The sequence below is a fragment of the Myotis daubentonii genome, chromosome X, assembly GCF_963259705.1.
Source record: "Myotis daubentonii chromosome X, mMyoDau2.1, whole genome shotgun sequence".
NCBI lineage: Eukaryota > Metazoa > Chordata > Mammalia > Chiroptera > Vespertilionidae > Myotis > Myotis daubentonii.
This window is the reverse complement of record NC_081861.1, coordinates 6171544-6188338: the sequence shown is the minus strand read 5'-3', so window position 1 is coordinate 6188338 and position 16795 is coordinate 6171544. Positions and strand designations below refer to the sequence as shown.

Genomic DNA, 16795 nt, shown 5'->3' with positions numbered 1-16795 from the left:
GGCTGTTGCTATACCTGGTTATGACCTATTGCCCTAACATAAGCTACCACCATCTCCCAAGGTATTTCTGGGAGGATCCCCTAAGTTTTTACCAGCTCACTGCCAGATTCCTTCTCTGTGGCTTTCTTAGTGCCACCTTTTTGGCTGATGCATTCAAACCAGAAGTTAGTTCCTGTGTTGAACTGTTGTTGCATAGGCAAATGCTTCTGAATGACTTGGTTATGAAATTGCTCAATACATATTCTTTGAATAAAGGAACCTTAGATGTGAAAGAAGCCTTACACAGAAGAATATATACGCTGTTATTCCTTTTATATAAAGTACTGAAACAGCTATTCTATGGAAAATAATTCAAAAGAGTGGTTTCCTATGGGAGGTGGTACAGAGATTGACTGGGAAAAGGCATGAGGGAATTTTGTTGGATGATGATAATGTTCTATATCTTGATAAGAGTTTGAGTTACACAGGTGTATACATTCATAAGAACTCAACAAATGTACACTTAATATTTGTGCCCTTCACTAGAAGTAAATTTTGCCTTAAAATATTATAAACAAATATGGAACTTTATTTAATGATATTTATGCTGAAGTTTTTGAAGTCTATTGGTTCTCTTACTTTAAAGTTTCCAGCATACAAATGTTGCACATATTTTGTTATATTTATCCCTAAGATTTTATGTTTTTGATGCTATTGTAAATAGTATTGTTTTCTTAATGTCAAGTTAAAAATTCTTAGTTACTATTATATAGAAATACAATTCAATCATATGTATTGGCCTTGTATCCTGTAAACTTTTCAAACTCACTTAGTGGTTTTAGTACTATGGTAAATTTTTAAACATTTTTCTACATAGATAGTCATATCACTGCAAGTGGAAATAATTTTAAATATGTCCACTGTGTATGTCTTTTCTAGGGGAGAGGGGGAACTTATTGCACTGTCTAGGACCTCCAGTACATGGTTTAATAGAGGTGGTGAGAGTAGATATTGCTGCTTTGTTTCCAGTCTTTCAGTGTTGTGATGTTAGCTATCAAGTTTTTTAAAATATGTTTTTATTGATTTTTAGATAGAGAGGAAGGGAGAGGGATAGAGAAATAGAAACATCCATGAGACAGGAACATCATTGATGGGCTGTGTCCTGCAAGCCTCCTACTGGGGATCAAGCCGGCAACCTGGGCATGTACCCTGACCAGGAATCAAACCCTGACCTCCTAGTTCCTGGGTCAATGCTCAACCACTGAGGCACACTGGTGGGCCTAGCTGTAGGTTTTTGTAAATGTCCTTTATCATGTTGAAGAAGTTCCTTTTTATTCCTAGTTTAATGAGAGCTTTTATCAGGAGTCTACTGATATGGTGAATTCCATTGATTTTTGAAATAAGAACCAGCTTAGTATTACCCACTTGGTCAGGACATATTATTCACATTGTTACTAGATTTGATTTTTTCATAGTTTAAGGATTTTTTAATTAAAATGTTTAATGTTGACATTATTTCAGGAGTTCCCCTCCTCCCCTCTTTGCCCACCTCTACCCTCTCCTGTCTCCCCCTTCCTTGGCCTTCACCAAATTTTTGTCTGTGTCCATGGGGTATGCATATTTGTTCTTTAGCTATTTCATTCACCTTCTTTATTCAGTTATCTCCACACCCTTCTCCCCTTGGGCACAGGCCAGTCTGTTCCATGTATTCAGGCTTCTGATTCCATTTTGTTCGTTTGTTTTTGTTCATTGGAGTCCACGTATTAGTGAGATTATATGACATTTGTCTCTCTCTGACTGGCTTATTTCACTTAGCATAATGCTCTCCAGGTCCCTCCATGCTGTTCCAAACGGTAAGACTTCTTTCTTTTTACAGCTGCATAGTATTCCATTGTGTAAATGTACCACAACTTTTTTTATCCACTCATCTACTGATAGGTGCTTGGGCTGTTTACATATTTTGACTATTATAAATAATACTGCTACATGAGGATGCATATATTCTTTCTGATTGGTGTTTTGGGATGCTTCGGATATATTCCCAGAAGTGGGATCACTGGGTCAAAGGCAGGATTTTTGTGTTTATGTTTATCAAAGATTATAGTCTGTAGTAATCTTATAATGTCATTGTCTGGTTTTATGCCAGGTGCTGGCCTTACCAAATGAGCTAGGAGGCATACCTTCCTCTTCCATGTTCAGGAAGAGTTTGTATAGAATTGGCATTATTTCTTCCTTAAATGTTAGATAAAATTCATTATCAAAGCCTTCTGGATCTGGAGTTTTCTTTGTGGAAAGGTTTTTAAACTACAAATTCAATGTCTTTAATAGGGTCATTAGGTTGTCTGTTTCTTTTTATATGAGTTTTGGTAGTTTGTCTTTCAAGGAATTTGTCTATTTCATTTAAGCTTTTAATTTTATGGGGATAAAGTTGTTTGTAAGAATTTGAAATACATAAGGAATTTAAGATAGGATGGTGGATGGATAGAAGAGTGAATAGAGAAATTTGTGATAAGGCAAATATGGTAAAATATTAATTATAGAATCTAGGTGGTAGATACATGTTGTTAATTGTAAACTTGTTCAACTGTCTGTATGCTTGAAAATATCCATAATAACATATTGAAAAAAGGAGAGGAAATATAAAATAATGGTTTAGGGGCACTGATGCTGGAATCAGACTGCCAAGGTTCAAATTTCTAAGTTTTCCAACTTTAAAAATGGAGGTAATAATAGTACCTACTTCACAAGTTGGTTTTGAGGATTAAATGATGTAGCTTGTGTTTGGCACTTGGAACAGTAACTGCCAGATAGTAATCATAAGTGTGAGTTATTATTTTTTAAAATAAAGGGAGAGATTGGCTTAGCTTGAGAAACTGTTTGCTAAAAGAAGAACCTGCAAATAGACAATAGAGAAAGGGGACTGAAGTTGGAGGGTGGCAGGGGGTTAAGAAGATGATAGCTACAGAAATGTCAGCCCAGGGCCAATAACTCTGTAAAGGAAGGTGGTGAAATTTGCAGGTTGTATCTATTGGCAGCAGCAATGCAGGCCTCCTTTTGCACTCTGAGGGAGGGACACATTGAGTTCCTAATGCTTGTTAGACTAGCTAAACAGGTCTGCTTATACACTAGCCTTTCAGGCATGTGTATAACCATCTAAGAGCCACTTCATGCTCATTTTCACCCCAGCAACCTGAACACACCCTGCCCCCAGACATGAGTAAGCTTATAGCATGGATTAGAATACCCCAGCTCACACGACTAAGGTAGTTGTGATGGTGGCTGTGTGAAGTAGGGCTGATGTACTCCTTATGGCCCCTGGAAGATGTTCAAAAGGTAATTGGCTCCTGTTTTGTGCTGTTAAGGGAACTAAAATCAGTACACACATCCCTCATACTTCATGCCAGTTAGTTTTCCATATATTCTCAGGTTATTTCATTTAACAATTGTATGAGATAAGTTATAATAGGATCCCATTTTACAGCTGAGGAAACTGAGGCTCAGAGGAATCACACATCTAGCAAGTGGCAAAGCCAGGATCTGAACAATTATAACTAACATTTGAGTGTCTACTGTGCACCAGGTATGGCTTTAGGCACTTTACATGTATCAACTCATGCAGTCCTCAAAGTAACCAAGAAATAGGTAATGTTATTATCACAATCACACCATTAAATAACTGGGGGAAATGATATTTTTAAAAGTTGTGTATTTTGCCTGAGGTCACATAGCTAGTAAAGGGCAAGTGTGGGACTTGAATCCATATAGTTTAGCTTCAGGGCCAAACTCCTAATTGACTTACACTGTTTCTCCATAGGCTGATTGTAAAGCCCAGGCTCTCTCCAGTATGGCAGGACACCTTCTAGTAATATATCTTCCATTGGGGCAGCAAGTCCTCACCACAGTCAATTCCCATCTGCACCAAGCCATGGGGTGACTACCTCTTTAGTTCAAAGGATGTGGGCAATTTATAGCAACCTAAGTGGCTCAGGAAAAAAAGTAAATCTATGAGGGAGGTTGGGAGTTGGGACAGGACTTTGTTTGGTTTGGCCACTGCTATTTACTGAGCACTTCCCATAGGGCCAGACAGGGCATGGACAGGAAATCCTGGCTCCCTCTGTGGCTGAGCAAGTAATATGTCTTTGAGGGCAGGGACATCTCACAAGGGTGTCAAGTCAGAGTCTGAAATCTAACAAGTGGTTAGAGCTGCTCTACCACGACACGCTCCAGGCAGGGACTGCTCTGATCCTGTAAAAGCTGAATAACCTCATCCTCTCCATGGTACTCAACATCCAGGGTTTCCTATTTGCTGAGCACTGTGCTAGGCTTTATCTATGCAGATCCCACTTTATTCCCACTACTGGGAACCCAGCAAGGCTAGATAGCATAGTCCTTATTTGCCAGAGGGGAATCTGAGGTTTAGGGAAGTGACATAGTTCCTCTCAAATAGCACAATTATTAAGTATCTTAGCCAGTATGACTGACACCAGATGTCTTAGTCCAAAAAGGGAGCAATTTTTTGTTTTACTGGGGCAAAGGTAATAAAACTTTGAATGGGACCAATAAAAGCATTAGAGAAAAAGGGAATTTGGAACATCACTGAGGTTTAGGAATACCTGTGCATTCCCTTTGGGCTAAGCTCTGGGTTGCTAGATAGAAGGTACTGAAAGCAAAACCAGGGAGAATGTCAAAGGCAAATTTGTATTAGGTTTGGAGCTAGAATAGGAAGGAAGGGACATTTTTACAAATGGCACACATGGAGAAGGGACAGAGTTGTTTTGGCAAAGCCCTTAAGGAAAAAAGAATACACAGGGTGAAGAATGTACTCCTGTAATGTGGGGAACATGGCACCCAGCATTCAGGCTCCCCAGAGGTAAGCCCACCTCATCCCCTGCCAGTGGATCTGGGAGGAGGAAGGGCCCTTGCAGTGTGCTGGAATGCATGATCTCCCTCTGCCTCACTCTGGGAAAGGGTTGCAGCAGCAAGAGCTAATTTAGGCCTCAAAGCCCCCTCAAGGGTCAGGGCTTCCGAGAAGATGCTTTCTATGTTGGTAGAGTAAAAAGGAGAGAGCAGGTTCACCAGGCAGAACAAACAAAAATACCTCCTTTACAAGAGCCAGAGCAAACAGCAAACATGCTAAACTGGTTTTAAACGTGGTTTGGGAGGGGAGTGAAGAAAGAGAGGGAAACACTGAGTTTCTAGACTACACTGCCAAGATCCCTAAGTGCTCTCTTGGTCTCTGCATGCCCCCAGCAGCTCAGCAGGCCTCCTTATAGAAAGGCAGCCCTCCAGGTACATATTTCTCTACCTGCATGGGAGAGTAGAAGGAACCATCCGGGGGACCTGACCAGGGACAGGTTTCTGAACTCTTCACATTTTTGAGGCCATCTAGATACCTGACTGCTCAGAGCTCCCTAACTTATCAGAATTTTGCTTTGCAGGAATTTCCTGGGGACAAATGGAAACCAGTAACAGGAAACAGGAAGACCAGCCAGTCAGGGAGGTAAGTGGCTGCTCAGGGTGTTGGGGTGAGTTGCTACCTCTGAGTTTTCTATAGAAATGGTAAGGTCTTCTGTTTGCTCAGTTTTCTTTGAGGAACCTGGTTTGGAGTTTACTTAGATGTCATCCAGCCTGGCCCCAGGCAGCTGGGTTACAGACCAAACTGATTGCTAGAACATTTTGTAATACACGTGGTCAGGCAGGATTGTGGAACATTGTGCCCATCTAAGGACCTGAGGCAGGCCTTCTCAGGCACAAGGACATATGGGACCAGACTGTGCTGAAATACATGAGAAGGCATAAATTATGCCTACCTCTCCAATGGTCATCAGGCAGTTGGAGGGGGCGGAGAGGAGGTAAGACTGTCTTGCTACTGCTATGCCTTTGTCTCAGAGTTGTTGGAGGTACTTGTTTCTTGGGTTCTGCCACCTTTATTTTTACAGGGCTTGTTGAGAACTTAAGGTCTGCCCATTAAAAGTCCAAGGGCAGCCCGGCCAGAATGGCTCAGTGGTTGAGTGTTGACCTATGAACCTGGAGATCCTGGTTCAATTCCCGGTCAGGGCACATGCCCAGGTTGCACACTCAATCCCCAGTGTGGGGCATGCAGGAGGCAGTTGATCAATGACTCTATCTCATCATTGATGTTTCTATCTCTCTCTTCTCCCTTCCTCTCTGAAATAAATATATATATATACATATTTTAAAAGTCCAAGGGCAGATCATGCTAACAATAGATTAAAATTCCTGAAAGAAGGAGCATTTTTACAAATGGCATATATGGCTTGGGCTAGGGGAAAAAGAGTTGTTTGGGCAAAGTCCTTAAGGGGAAAAATGCCCAGAATGGAGAGTGTGCTCCTATACTGTGGGAACATGGCACCAAGCACTCACCTTCCCCAGAGATGAGCCCACCAATCATAGGTGACCATAAGGAGTAGCAGTTACCTTCTCGGTGTTGCTCTACATCAGCCTGGCTGGACCCTCTCTTTTGTGAAATTCCTTGATATACTCTTTCAGTCAGTTCTTCTCCAGGCCTAATTGTACAAGAAGCTCCTAAATTATAGTGATTCTTTAACTCAAACTATAAGAATCGCCCTAACCGGTTTGGCTCAGTGGATAGAGCGTCAGCCTGCGGACTCAAGGGTCCCAGGTTCGATTCCGGTCAAGGGCATGTACCTTGGTTGCGGGCACATCCTCAGTTAGGGGGTGTGCAGGAGGCAGCTGAATCGATGTTTCTCTCTCATCGATGTTTCTAACTCTCTATCCTTCTCCCTTCCTCTCTGTAAAAAATCAATAAAACATATTAAAAAAATAAAATAAAAGGCTGTATTTTTTTAAAAATTAAAAAAAAGAATGAAGGTGGCATAGGGAAGAAGGCTGTCAGCCTTGTCTCTGAAGGGGCACTTAGGGAGGGCACACCAAAGGAGAGGACTAGGATCTGGGTCTCCTGACCACTGGGGTTCTTTGTGTGTGTGTGTGTGGGGGGGGGCGTTCCTACATTATCCCCTGTTGGTATAGTCAGGGATAATTTTTGCTTTCTTTTAATTCTAAAGTCTGGGTAACCTATCAGTTTTCTGGTTGGCAATGGAAAGATGAAAGAACCCAACATTTATTGATTGTCTACTAAGTATTAATCACGGGTCTGGATGTTTTTACACCCATGATTTCATTAATTCTCCACCACAGTTCATTTTTTACTATAGATGAGGTCAGTTATATAACATAGCTGAGGTCATGCACCTAGTATAAGTGATAGAAACAGATTCAGACCCAAGTTTGGCCCCTAAGTTCATGCATTTTCCATCATAACTGCTTCAATTGAGATCCCTAAAGAACCCTTCAAACTGATCACTCAGCATCATGCCTCTGGAGTCTGACCTGGATAGGGATACTATGGGATTCTATGACTGGTCTTTTTTAAAAAATATATTTTATTGATTTTTTTTTTTACAGAGAGGAAGGGAGAGGGATAGAGAGTTAGAAACATCGATGAGAGAGAAACACCAATCAGCTGCCTCCTGCACACATCTTACTGAGGATGTGCCTGCAACCAAGGTACATGCCCTTGACCAGAATCGAACCTGGGACCTTTCAGTCCGCAGGCCGACACTCTATCCACTAAGCCAAACTGGTTAGGGCATCTATGACTGGTCTTGATTCCTCACTATGAACTGGGTTGTACCATGTCCTTTGAGAACTTGTTTCTAGTCTCTAGTGGGTCTGCAGAGTTTCCCATATTAGGCTGAAAACTGAGAGAGGAGACCATGCCTTAGTCATAGATTTGCTCTCTATGACTAGCACAGAGAAGTTGCTGAGTGGTATTGTCATTTGCTTGCCAAATGAAGAAACAGAGCCTTCACCACTGAACAGGTAAAATGACACAAAAATAATGTTAACTAAAATTACTTGAGCACAGTTCTCTACTTGAGCATCATTCAAAGAATTTATTTATCACTGTAACCTTAAGGGATAGACACTGTTAATCTCCCCATTTGCCAGAGAGAAGAAACTGATGCCCACACAGATAAATTCATTTGCCTAAAGTTTCACAAATAGTAAGCTGACTAGATCCAGACAGTCTTACTTCAGAGACACTCCACAGTAAGACTTCACTTAACATCACCAGTTGGTTCTTGGAAACTGCAAATTTAAGTGAAACGACGCAATGAAACCAATTTTACCATAGGCTAATTGATATAAACAAGAATTAAATACCTATGGCATTTTTTGGTCACAAAATCATCACCAAATTTATCAATAAAGACCCAAAATACTTCTAATATTCACCATTGAAATAAATGTGACCTATACATACATTTAAAAAATATTAATAAAAAGTAACTTCTTTTCCAACCTACCTATTTCAGTTCAGGGTCACAGGTGGCCAGAGTTGATCTTGGCAGCTCAGGGAGCAAGGTGGGAAGCCACCCTGGACAGGACACCTTTCCACTGTAGGACCACTCACACACAGAGACTCACACTCACTCACACGGGTACAAGGTAGACATGCTAATTCACCTCACATATCCATCTTTGGGATGTGGGAGGAAACTGGAGTCCCCGAAGAAAATCTACACAGATATAGGAAGAACATGTGAACTCCACACAGATAGTGGCCCTGGCTGGGAATCATTTCTTTTTCTAATCAACTTTATAACTTCATAACAAGATGCCATTGAACAAAGTGATGTTACTCAAGGATCTGCTGTACTACTCTACAGTGCTTCTCCAAAAATGGTTCTCTTACCAATCAGCCAATGAAGTAAGAAGACTATTTAAAATGTAGTGTAGGTAATGCCTTTTTTTACACAAGCAGGGAAATATTAAAGAGCAGCAAGAAGCATAAAGCCTGCCCACCCACAGCTTGAGCAAGAAAGACTAACCCACACAGAGTTAAGTAGCAGTAATAATGAAGTACCATTTGCAAAACAACCCACATACCACAAGCTAAGATACACATGTTATGTTTTATTGTCCCCAAAACTCTGTCAGGTAGGTAATTATTTTAGCTAGGGTGATGGTTCTCAAACTTGAGTATGCATTAGAAACACCCAAAAAGTTTCTTGTTAAAATAGAGATAGGCAAATCTCACCTCCAGCAAGTGTGATTCAGTAGGTGTGCAATGGGGCTTGGAATTTGCATTTCTGACAAACTCCCCAGGTGAGGCTGATGCAGTTGGCCCTGGAATCACACGTTGAGAACATTGACTCAGAAAAAAATCTGAGGTTCAGACATACTGGTACTGAATAATTTACTGAATGTCTCACAGGTACTAAAGGGACAAGCTAAGTGTTGCTTACTCAGGCGAGTTGCTATAAGATGAAGTGTCAAACACATGTTTAAACAAGAAACGCCTGGGACACTGTAGGGACAACACATGATAAGTATTATTGTGCCTTGAGTTTATTGGACAATAAGAACACTGAAGGTTGGGACCTACAGGAAGAAAGGATCAGCAGAGAGACTAAGCAGGGTGTGTGGGAGGAATAAGCTCCATTGGTTAAGGGTTCTGTCTTTGGAGTCAGTTGGCCTGGGTTCAAATTTAGTATCTTCTATTCTCTAGCTGTGTTAGGGTGGCTTAGGAACTCTCTCTCTCTCTCTCTCTCTCTCTCTCTCTCTCTCTCTCTCTCTCCTCTTCCCATCCTCCCTGCCCCATCAGTTTCCTTATTTATAATATGGGGTAAAAGTACCTACCTCATGTGATTATTGTGAAGATTAATACATGAGTTAATATATGTAAATCATTTCGAATGCAACTTGGCACCATAAACCCCCATTAAATGTTAGTTGTGATAATGAGGTGTAGGAAGAGGAAAGGGAAGAAGAGCAGCAGCAGTAACAGTACAGAAAAAAAGGGCAAATAGCAAAGTATTGGGCAAGGATAGGTAGGCCTTAAAAACTAGATAGGATCACAAACATTGAAACAATTGAAGGTTACAGAACAGGTAAATGACATGGTAAATGTAGCTAGCACTTTAGACAACTTGGCAGCATTTACAGCCTAGATGGGTTGAAGAGAGACCAATTATGGGCAGTGATCCAGGCATGAAAGAGTGTGGCCCTGGACTGGGAAGGAGGGGTGATGTAGAAGGGATAGATAAATGTGTGTGATATTTAGGAGAAAATGTTGGTTTATTGTGAAAAACAATGTTATAAGAAATTAAAACCAGAAGAAAAAGTAGCTTTAGTGCTACCACCTTAATACCCTAATTGTTTTCATTTTTATGCCAGCCTTTATCTACAGGTATAGAGGTTTTTTTTTGGCATGATTAAATAACTATGTAGATGTGATTTTGTGTGTCCTGCTTTGTTTTTCCCCACTAAGTGAGCAATTTTTCATTTTGCTGTACAGGCTTCTTCAAATGGTATAAATTTTAATGGCTGCATAATATTTCACTAGATTAGTGTGCTCTAATTTCCTTAATCATTCTCAAATTGTTGGATAATTAGATTTTTTCCAATTTATTGCTATTATAAAGTAATGCTGCAGAAAAAATTTGTGTAGCTATAACCTTTTTCTCATTTTGAATTATATCATTAAAAACAGTTATCCAGAGTTGGGATTACTAGTTGAAGGAATATGAACATTCTTATTGTTTTTGATAGATTTCACCAAACTACTTTGCTAGGCTGTGGTTTACACTGCTGTTAGCAATTTATAAGTATACCAGTTGCCCAAAATCTTGCCATCATGGAAAATTTTCTTTATTTAAGATATATTTTTATTGATTTCATAGAGGAAGGGAGAGGAAGAGAGAGATAGAAACATCAATGATGAGAGAGAATCATTGATTGGCTGCTTCCTACATGCCCTATACTGGGGATCGAGCCTGCAACCCGGTCATATGCCCTGACAGGGAATCAAACCGGGATCTCCAGGTTCATAGGTCGACACTCAAGCACTGAGCCATGCCACCTGGATGGAAAATTTTCTTTTTCTAATGCAATAGGTGTAAATTATACCTATTATAATTTTAATTTACTTACTTTGATTATTTTAGTTTGAAAATTTTTCATGTGTTTACTTGATATTTGCATTTCTTCTCATGTGTTCTGTTCAGACTATTTGCTCACAAATATGTGACACCTTTTCAGAGAAAAGTAGAGCAAACTTGGTGATTGGAATTTTGGAAAGAAAGGAGATAAGTCAAAAATAACTCCAAATCCTGATGACTTGGAGAAAGTTACTAACAGCTGGGGCAGGTGAGAAGGGTAGCTGGTTTGGTGGAGATGATAAGTTTGAATTGGGATATGTTGGATTTGAAGTTATAGATGGAGACAAATGGATTCTTTGAAGGATGCTTGTGGATCACCCATCAGGGGGTAGGATGGGAAAGAAGAACCAGCAAACAAAACTGAACAGGCAAGCAGCTGGAGTGGTAGAAGGAGAAGTATGCCAGAGCACCATCACCGAGGATAAGGAGAGCACTGCTACTGGCTTTGACAGTTTGGAATCACAAGTGACCTTCAAATTAGCAAACTTAGAAAATAGATGACATGATAGTCTATAAGGGAGATGCCTGGAGGAGAAGTGCACACAGCTTTACATATCATAAGTTCATCTGTTTTAAGTACATGATTCAATAAGTTTTAGTAAATTTACAATGTGGTGCAGTCATCACCACAATCCAATTTAAAAAGATCCCCTGTGCCCATTTGCAGTTATTCCTCATTCCCACCTTCAATTTCAAGCAATCACTAATCTATTTTCTGTCTCTATGGATTTATACTGGACATTTTATATAAATGGAATCATACAATATGTGGGCTTTTGGGTCTGGCTTCTTTCAGTTATCATTCTTTAGAGTTCATCATGTTGTAGCATGTATCAGTATTTCATTCCTTCTTGCCAAATAATATTCTACTGTATGGATATGCCACATTTTATTCATTCATCCATTAGTAAACATTTGGGCTCTTTCCACTTTTTAACTGTTGTGAATAATGCTGCTATGACCATTTATATACAGATTTCTGTGTGGACCTATGTTTTCAGTTCTCTTGGGAATATAATTAGGAGTGGGATTTCTGAACCATATGGCAGTTCTACTTACTTTCTGATGAACTGCCTGTTTTCCAATGCGTCCATACCATTTTACATTTCCTCCAGCAATATAGAAGGGTTTCTGTTTCTTTTCATTAATTTGAATACAGTGATTGTGTGTTAGTGTTACTGTGTGATTTGAAAAATACTTTAAAAAAAGAATGTTTCAAAAAAACATTTAAACATTAAACATCTATATATATAAAAAGCTAAGATGCAAAGTGTCCCCTCAGGTGTTCAACTGGAAGACCAGGAGTTTGATTGCTCACTATGACGTGCACTGACCACCAGGGGGCGGCACGGAATGAAGTAAGAACCCCAGCTGGCAGGGAAGGAAGGCCCTGGCCAGCAGCTGGAAGGTCCTGATCGGCCCTGATCACCAGCTAGGTCTAGGGACCCTACCTGTGCACAAATTTCATGCACTGGGCCTCTAGTCCTATATAATAAAAGGCTAATATGCAAATTATCCCCTCAACAGGGAGCTTGACCAGAAGTTCAACCGGGAGTTCCACCAGGGGCGGGCCAGCTGGCCAACTGCCTGTGGCCCTTCCCCTTGGCCAGACCCACCCCTGATCGGGGTCAGGGAGGGGCCGGCCCACCAACTGCCCGCAGCCCCTCCCCCTGGCCAGCCTGGTCCAATTGGCCCAAATGGGGTGGGCCTGTTAGACCCCACTTTTGCACAAATTTGTGCACCAGGCCTCTAGTGTTTTTATAAAAGGAGTTAGCTAGGGGTAGGTAGGAGTAAATTGGATGATAGATGAGGGGGCAATAGGGTTTAAGGTAGTGATTCTCAAAATGTGGCCCTAGGACTAGCAGCCTAAGTGTCACCTAAGAACTGGTTAGAAATGCAAATTTGCATGCCTCTTTCTAATCAGAAACTGGGATATGGCCCTGTGATCTGTGTTTTAACAAGCCTTCCAGGCAATTGGGATTTGAAAAGCTAACTATGAGAACCATTGGTTTAAATGAAGGTTTGGTCAGGATTTGGGAGACTGGTTTTAGCTTAAGAATAGAAAGGAGAGGTCAGGGGAAAGGAAAGGAAAGGAAAGGAATATTGATACTGAAGATGGAGGAGACAGATTCACAGTTTATAAACTGAGGGAAGATGAGAAGGCCTAGGAAAGTTCAAGGGCAGAGATGACATTTAAGAGGTAAAATCCTGATGGAGTTTCTACTCCTTCACACCACATATACACATTTTGACATTTCTTATGTCATTTCTGTCACAACAGGAAGGATGGGTGTAGGTGGGAAAATTAAATGTATATTCTAAAGCCACCCTCTTTTCCTGGAAGCCTACAACAAATTTTAATTCCATGTAGTTACATTCTTGGCTGTCTCCCTCTACTGTTATTTGTTTTGTGTGCAGAGAATTCAAACACATTTTAAAATTAGCAGGTGGGAAAAAAATTAGTGAGTAGATCTGCTGGGAGAAATAGCCACATAAGTGTGATGTATTTAAAACTCAAAAGAAAGTATTTTATGGATTATCTATTTTTGTTTCTGTACCTATGATTGCCTCCTGTGATCCTATCCATTTTGAACAAACCTTTAGAATATGTAGGGTGTTCTTATGAACATGGCCACAGTTAATCCTCACAACAATCCATGTGCTTGTGTGGTTAAGCATTATTGTTGCCATTTGACTGAGAATGGAAGGGAGCTGAGACTCAGGAAAAGTATTATACTATTATTAACAACAATAACAAAAATATAATAGTTAACATTTATTCACAGAAATTATTTCATTATTATTTATCATTACCCTGTGAGATAGTTACCATTTATTAACTCACTTTATTTTATTTTTTTTAATTAAATCTTTATTGTTCAGATTATTACATTTGTTCCTCTTTTTTCCCCCCCATAACTCCCCTCTTCCCAGTTCCCGCCCCACCCTCCGCCCTCACTCCCCACCCACTGTCCTCATCCATAGGTGCACGATTTTTGTCCAGTCTCTTCCCGAATCTCCCACACCCCTTTCCCCCCCAAGAATAGTCAGTCCATTCCCTTTCTATGTCCCTGATTCTATTATAATCACCAGTTCATTCTGTTCATCAGATTATTTATTCACTTGATTCTTAGATTCACTTGTTGATAGATGCATATTTGTTGTTCATAATTTGTATCTTTACCTTTTTCTTCCTCTTCCTCTTCTTAAAGGATACCTTTCAGCATTTCATATAATCCTGGTTTGGTGGTGATGAACTCCTTTAGCTTTTCCTTATCTGTGAAGCTCTTTATCTGACCTTCAATTCTGAATGATAGCTTTGCTGGATAAAGTAATCTTGGTTGTAGGTTCTTGGTATTCATCACTTTGAATATTTCTTGCCACTCCCTTCTGGCCTGCAAAGTTTCTGTTGAGAAATCAGCTGACAGTTGTATGGGTATTCCCTTGTAGGTAACTGAGTTACTTTCTCTTGCTGTTTTTAAGATTCTCTCTTTATCTTTTGCTCTTGGCATTTTAATTATGATGTGTCTTGGTGTGGTCCTCTTTGGATTCCTTTTGTTTGGGGTTCTCTGCGCTTCTTGGACCTGTAAGTCCATTTCTTTCACCAGGTAGGGGAAGTTTTCTGTCATTATTTCTTCAAATAGGTTTTCAATATCTTGCTCTCTCTCATCTTCTGGCACCCCTATAATTCTGATGTTGGTACACTTGAAGCTGTCCCAGAGGCTCCTTGCACTATCCTCGCATTTTTGGATTCTTTTTTCATTTTGCTTTTCCGGTTGGGTGTTTTTTGCTTCCTCGCATTTCAAATCATTGACTTGATTCTTGCGCTCCTCTGGTCTGCTGTCGGGCGTCTGTATAATATTCGTTATTTCAGTCCGTGTATGCTTAATTTCTAGTTGGTTCCCCAATATAACATCGAGGGTCTCATTAGTTTTCTTGTAGATCTCATTAAGTTTATCGGCAGCTTCTAAACAGTTCTTGAGAGACCTTAAAAGTGTGGTTCTGAACTCTATATCTTCCATTGACAATTTTGCCCTGTTTCTTTGTCTCCGCATTTTGTTATACTTCCTTGGTGCACCCCCTAGTGGTCTTTGTTCGCAGTCTTATAGTTAAACCTTGATTGTTGTAGCTAATACCAGGGAGGGTTTGACCTCCAGGCCAAGTGGCTATGAGAATCAGCTGTGTCAGCAGTGAGAGAACTTCTGTCCTCTAGGGAGGTGCTAATCTAGCCTTTGCCTGAGGCTATCCAGCAAATGCCTCTGTGCAGGGCTTGGGTAGGGCGGGTCGCACAGGATCAACAGGGTGGGCCGGAGAGAGCAGTTATGGCGGCTCTCAGTCCTGTCCCCAGGGGCTCTGCCTCTCTGAGTCCCAGCACCTGCTGCAAAGCTGGAAGAGAAAGCTGCACTCGCTCTGACCGAAGCCAGACAGTCCCGTTTGAGCCTGGGTCCCCAAAGACTCGCCTGTATCTGGAGCTCAGAGTCTGCAACTCCCTCCCGATTGAAAACGCCAACCGCGCCCTCCACCGCCAGCCCGCTCCGCGCACTCCGCACCTCAGAATTTGACTTCAACACTGCGCCTCCTCTGAGTGTCCGTATGCGTTTCTCTTTCCTCCTAGTTGTAGGACTTCCACTCAGCCAGCGTTCCTGTGGTTCTGGGTGATGTCCGTTCTGTCTTTTAGTTTCACTTTTGAAGTAGTTGTTCAAAGCAGCAAACTCCGGCGTTAACCTATGCCGCCATCTTGGTTCTCCTATTAACTCACTTTAAAGATGAGGAAACTTACAGATAAAGTCACTTGCCCAAGGTCAAATAGGCATCTGACCCCAGAACCCATTACTTCTGAGATTATATAGCAAGAACATAACAAAAATTACCCAGGTTTTTTAATTCTTAGCCTAGATCTGACTCTCTTCCTTCCCTTTGTCATACCACATCATGAGCAGAGTGTGGAATATCCAGTACACATTTCCTATGTGCTGATTGAATGAAAGAAAATTAATAATTTAGAGTTGAATTTCATTTCATAGGAAGAGTAAATTTTTTAGAAAGACTTTGCCACTTAAGAAGAATGTAACCTTCAGAAGTAGGGAAGGATTTGTCAAAAGCATGACAAAGTGAATTTAAATACTTGTGTATTAAATTAATCCTGGGCACACAGAACTTATTCAAGGAAAATTATAAAACTCAATGAAAGAAATAAAGGTATGAATGAATGCATAACTATACTCTGCTTCAGTCTGGAAAAACTATAGTAATGATTGCAATACTCCCTGAGTGGATACATATATAGATGTAATGCACTACCAATTAGAGTCACTATGGGATACTTTATAGAACTTGTCAAATTGATAGTGAAATTTATCTGGAAGAATAAGTGGGCAAGCATACCAAATAATACATTTATTTAAAAAGGTAATGATAGCAGATTTACCCTATCAGATTTTAAAGCTGGTCATAAAGTGACAATTATCAAAACCATATGATAGTAGGTTGAAAAAAAGTCAATGAAATTAAAAAAAAGAGAGATTTTAGGAACAGATTCAAGCTATTCTAAGAATATAGAGCACAATGGAAGCAACCATGAACTAGAGAAAGCAATCACTCTTTCTTTTTTAAAAAAAATGTTGGGAATCCTAGGTATCAGTGCAGAGAATAATTAGGTCAATATTTCATATAATACTTTGTAATAAATTCTAGAAAGCAGACAAGTAGAATCGCATATTTATTTCAGCTATGAATGGAAGGTAAATTAGTGTCTGTTTTAAATGGAGGATGTCAGAGACAAGATGGATGGTTTCAAATATATAAAAGTTAGGGGGGAAACTTTGTAC

The 16795-nt window shown here is 40.3% G+C and overlaps 1 protein-coding gene across 4 annotated transcripts in view; it reads left to right on the top strand.

Moving 5' to 3' along the window:
- The window catches only part of SHROOM4 (shroom family member 4), a 216787-nt gene that overhangs the window by 174173 nt on the left and 25819 nt on the right, over nt 1-16795 (top strand). For all 4 annotated transcript variants that reach the window (XM_059680262.1, XM_059680259.1, XM_059680260.1 and 1 more), the window contains one exon: nt 5418-5479. In XM_059680262.1, coding sequence (XP_059536245.1) covers nt 5418-5479 — 62 coding nt within the window. The remainder of the gene's footprint in view (nt 1-5417; nt 5480-16795) is intronic.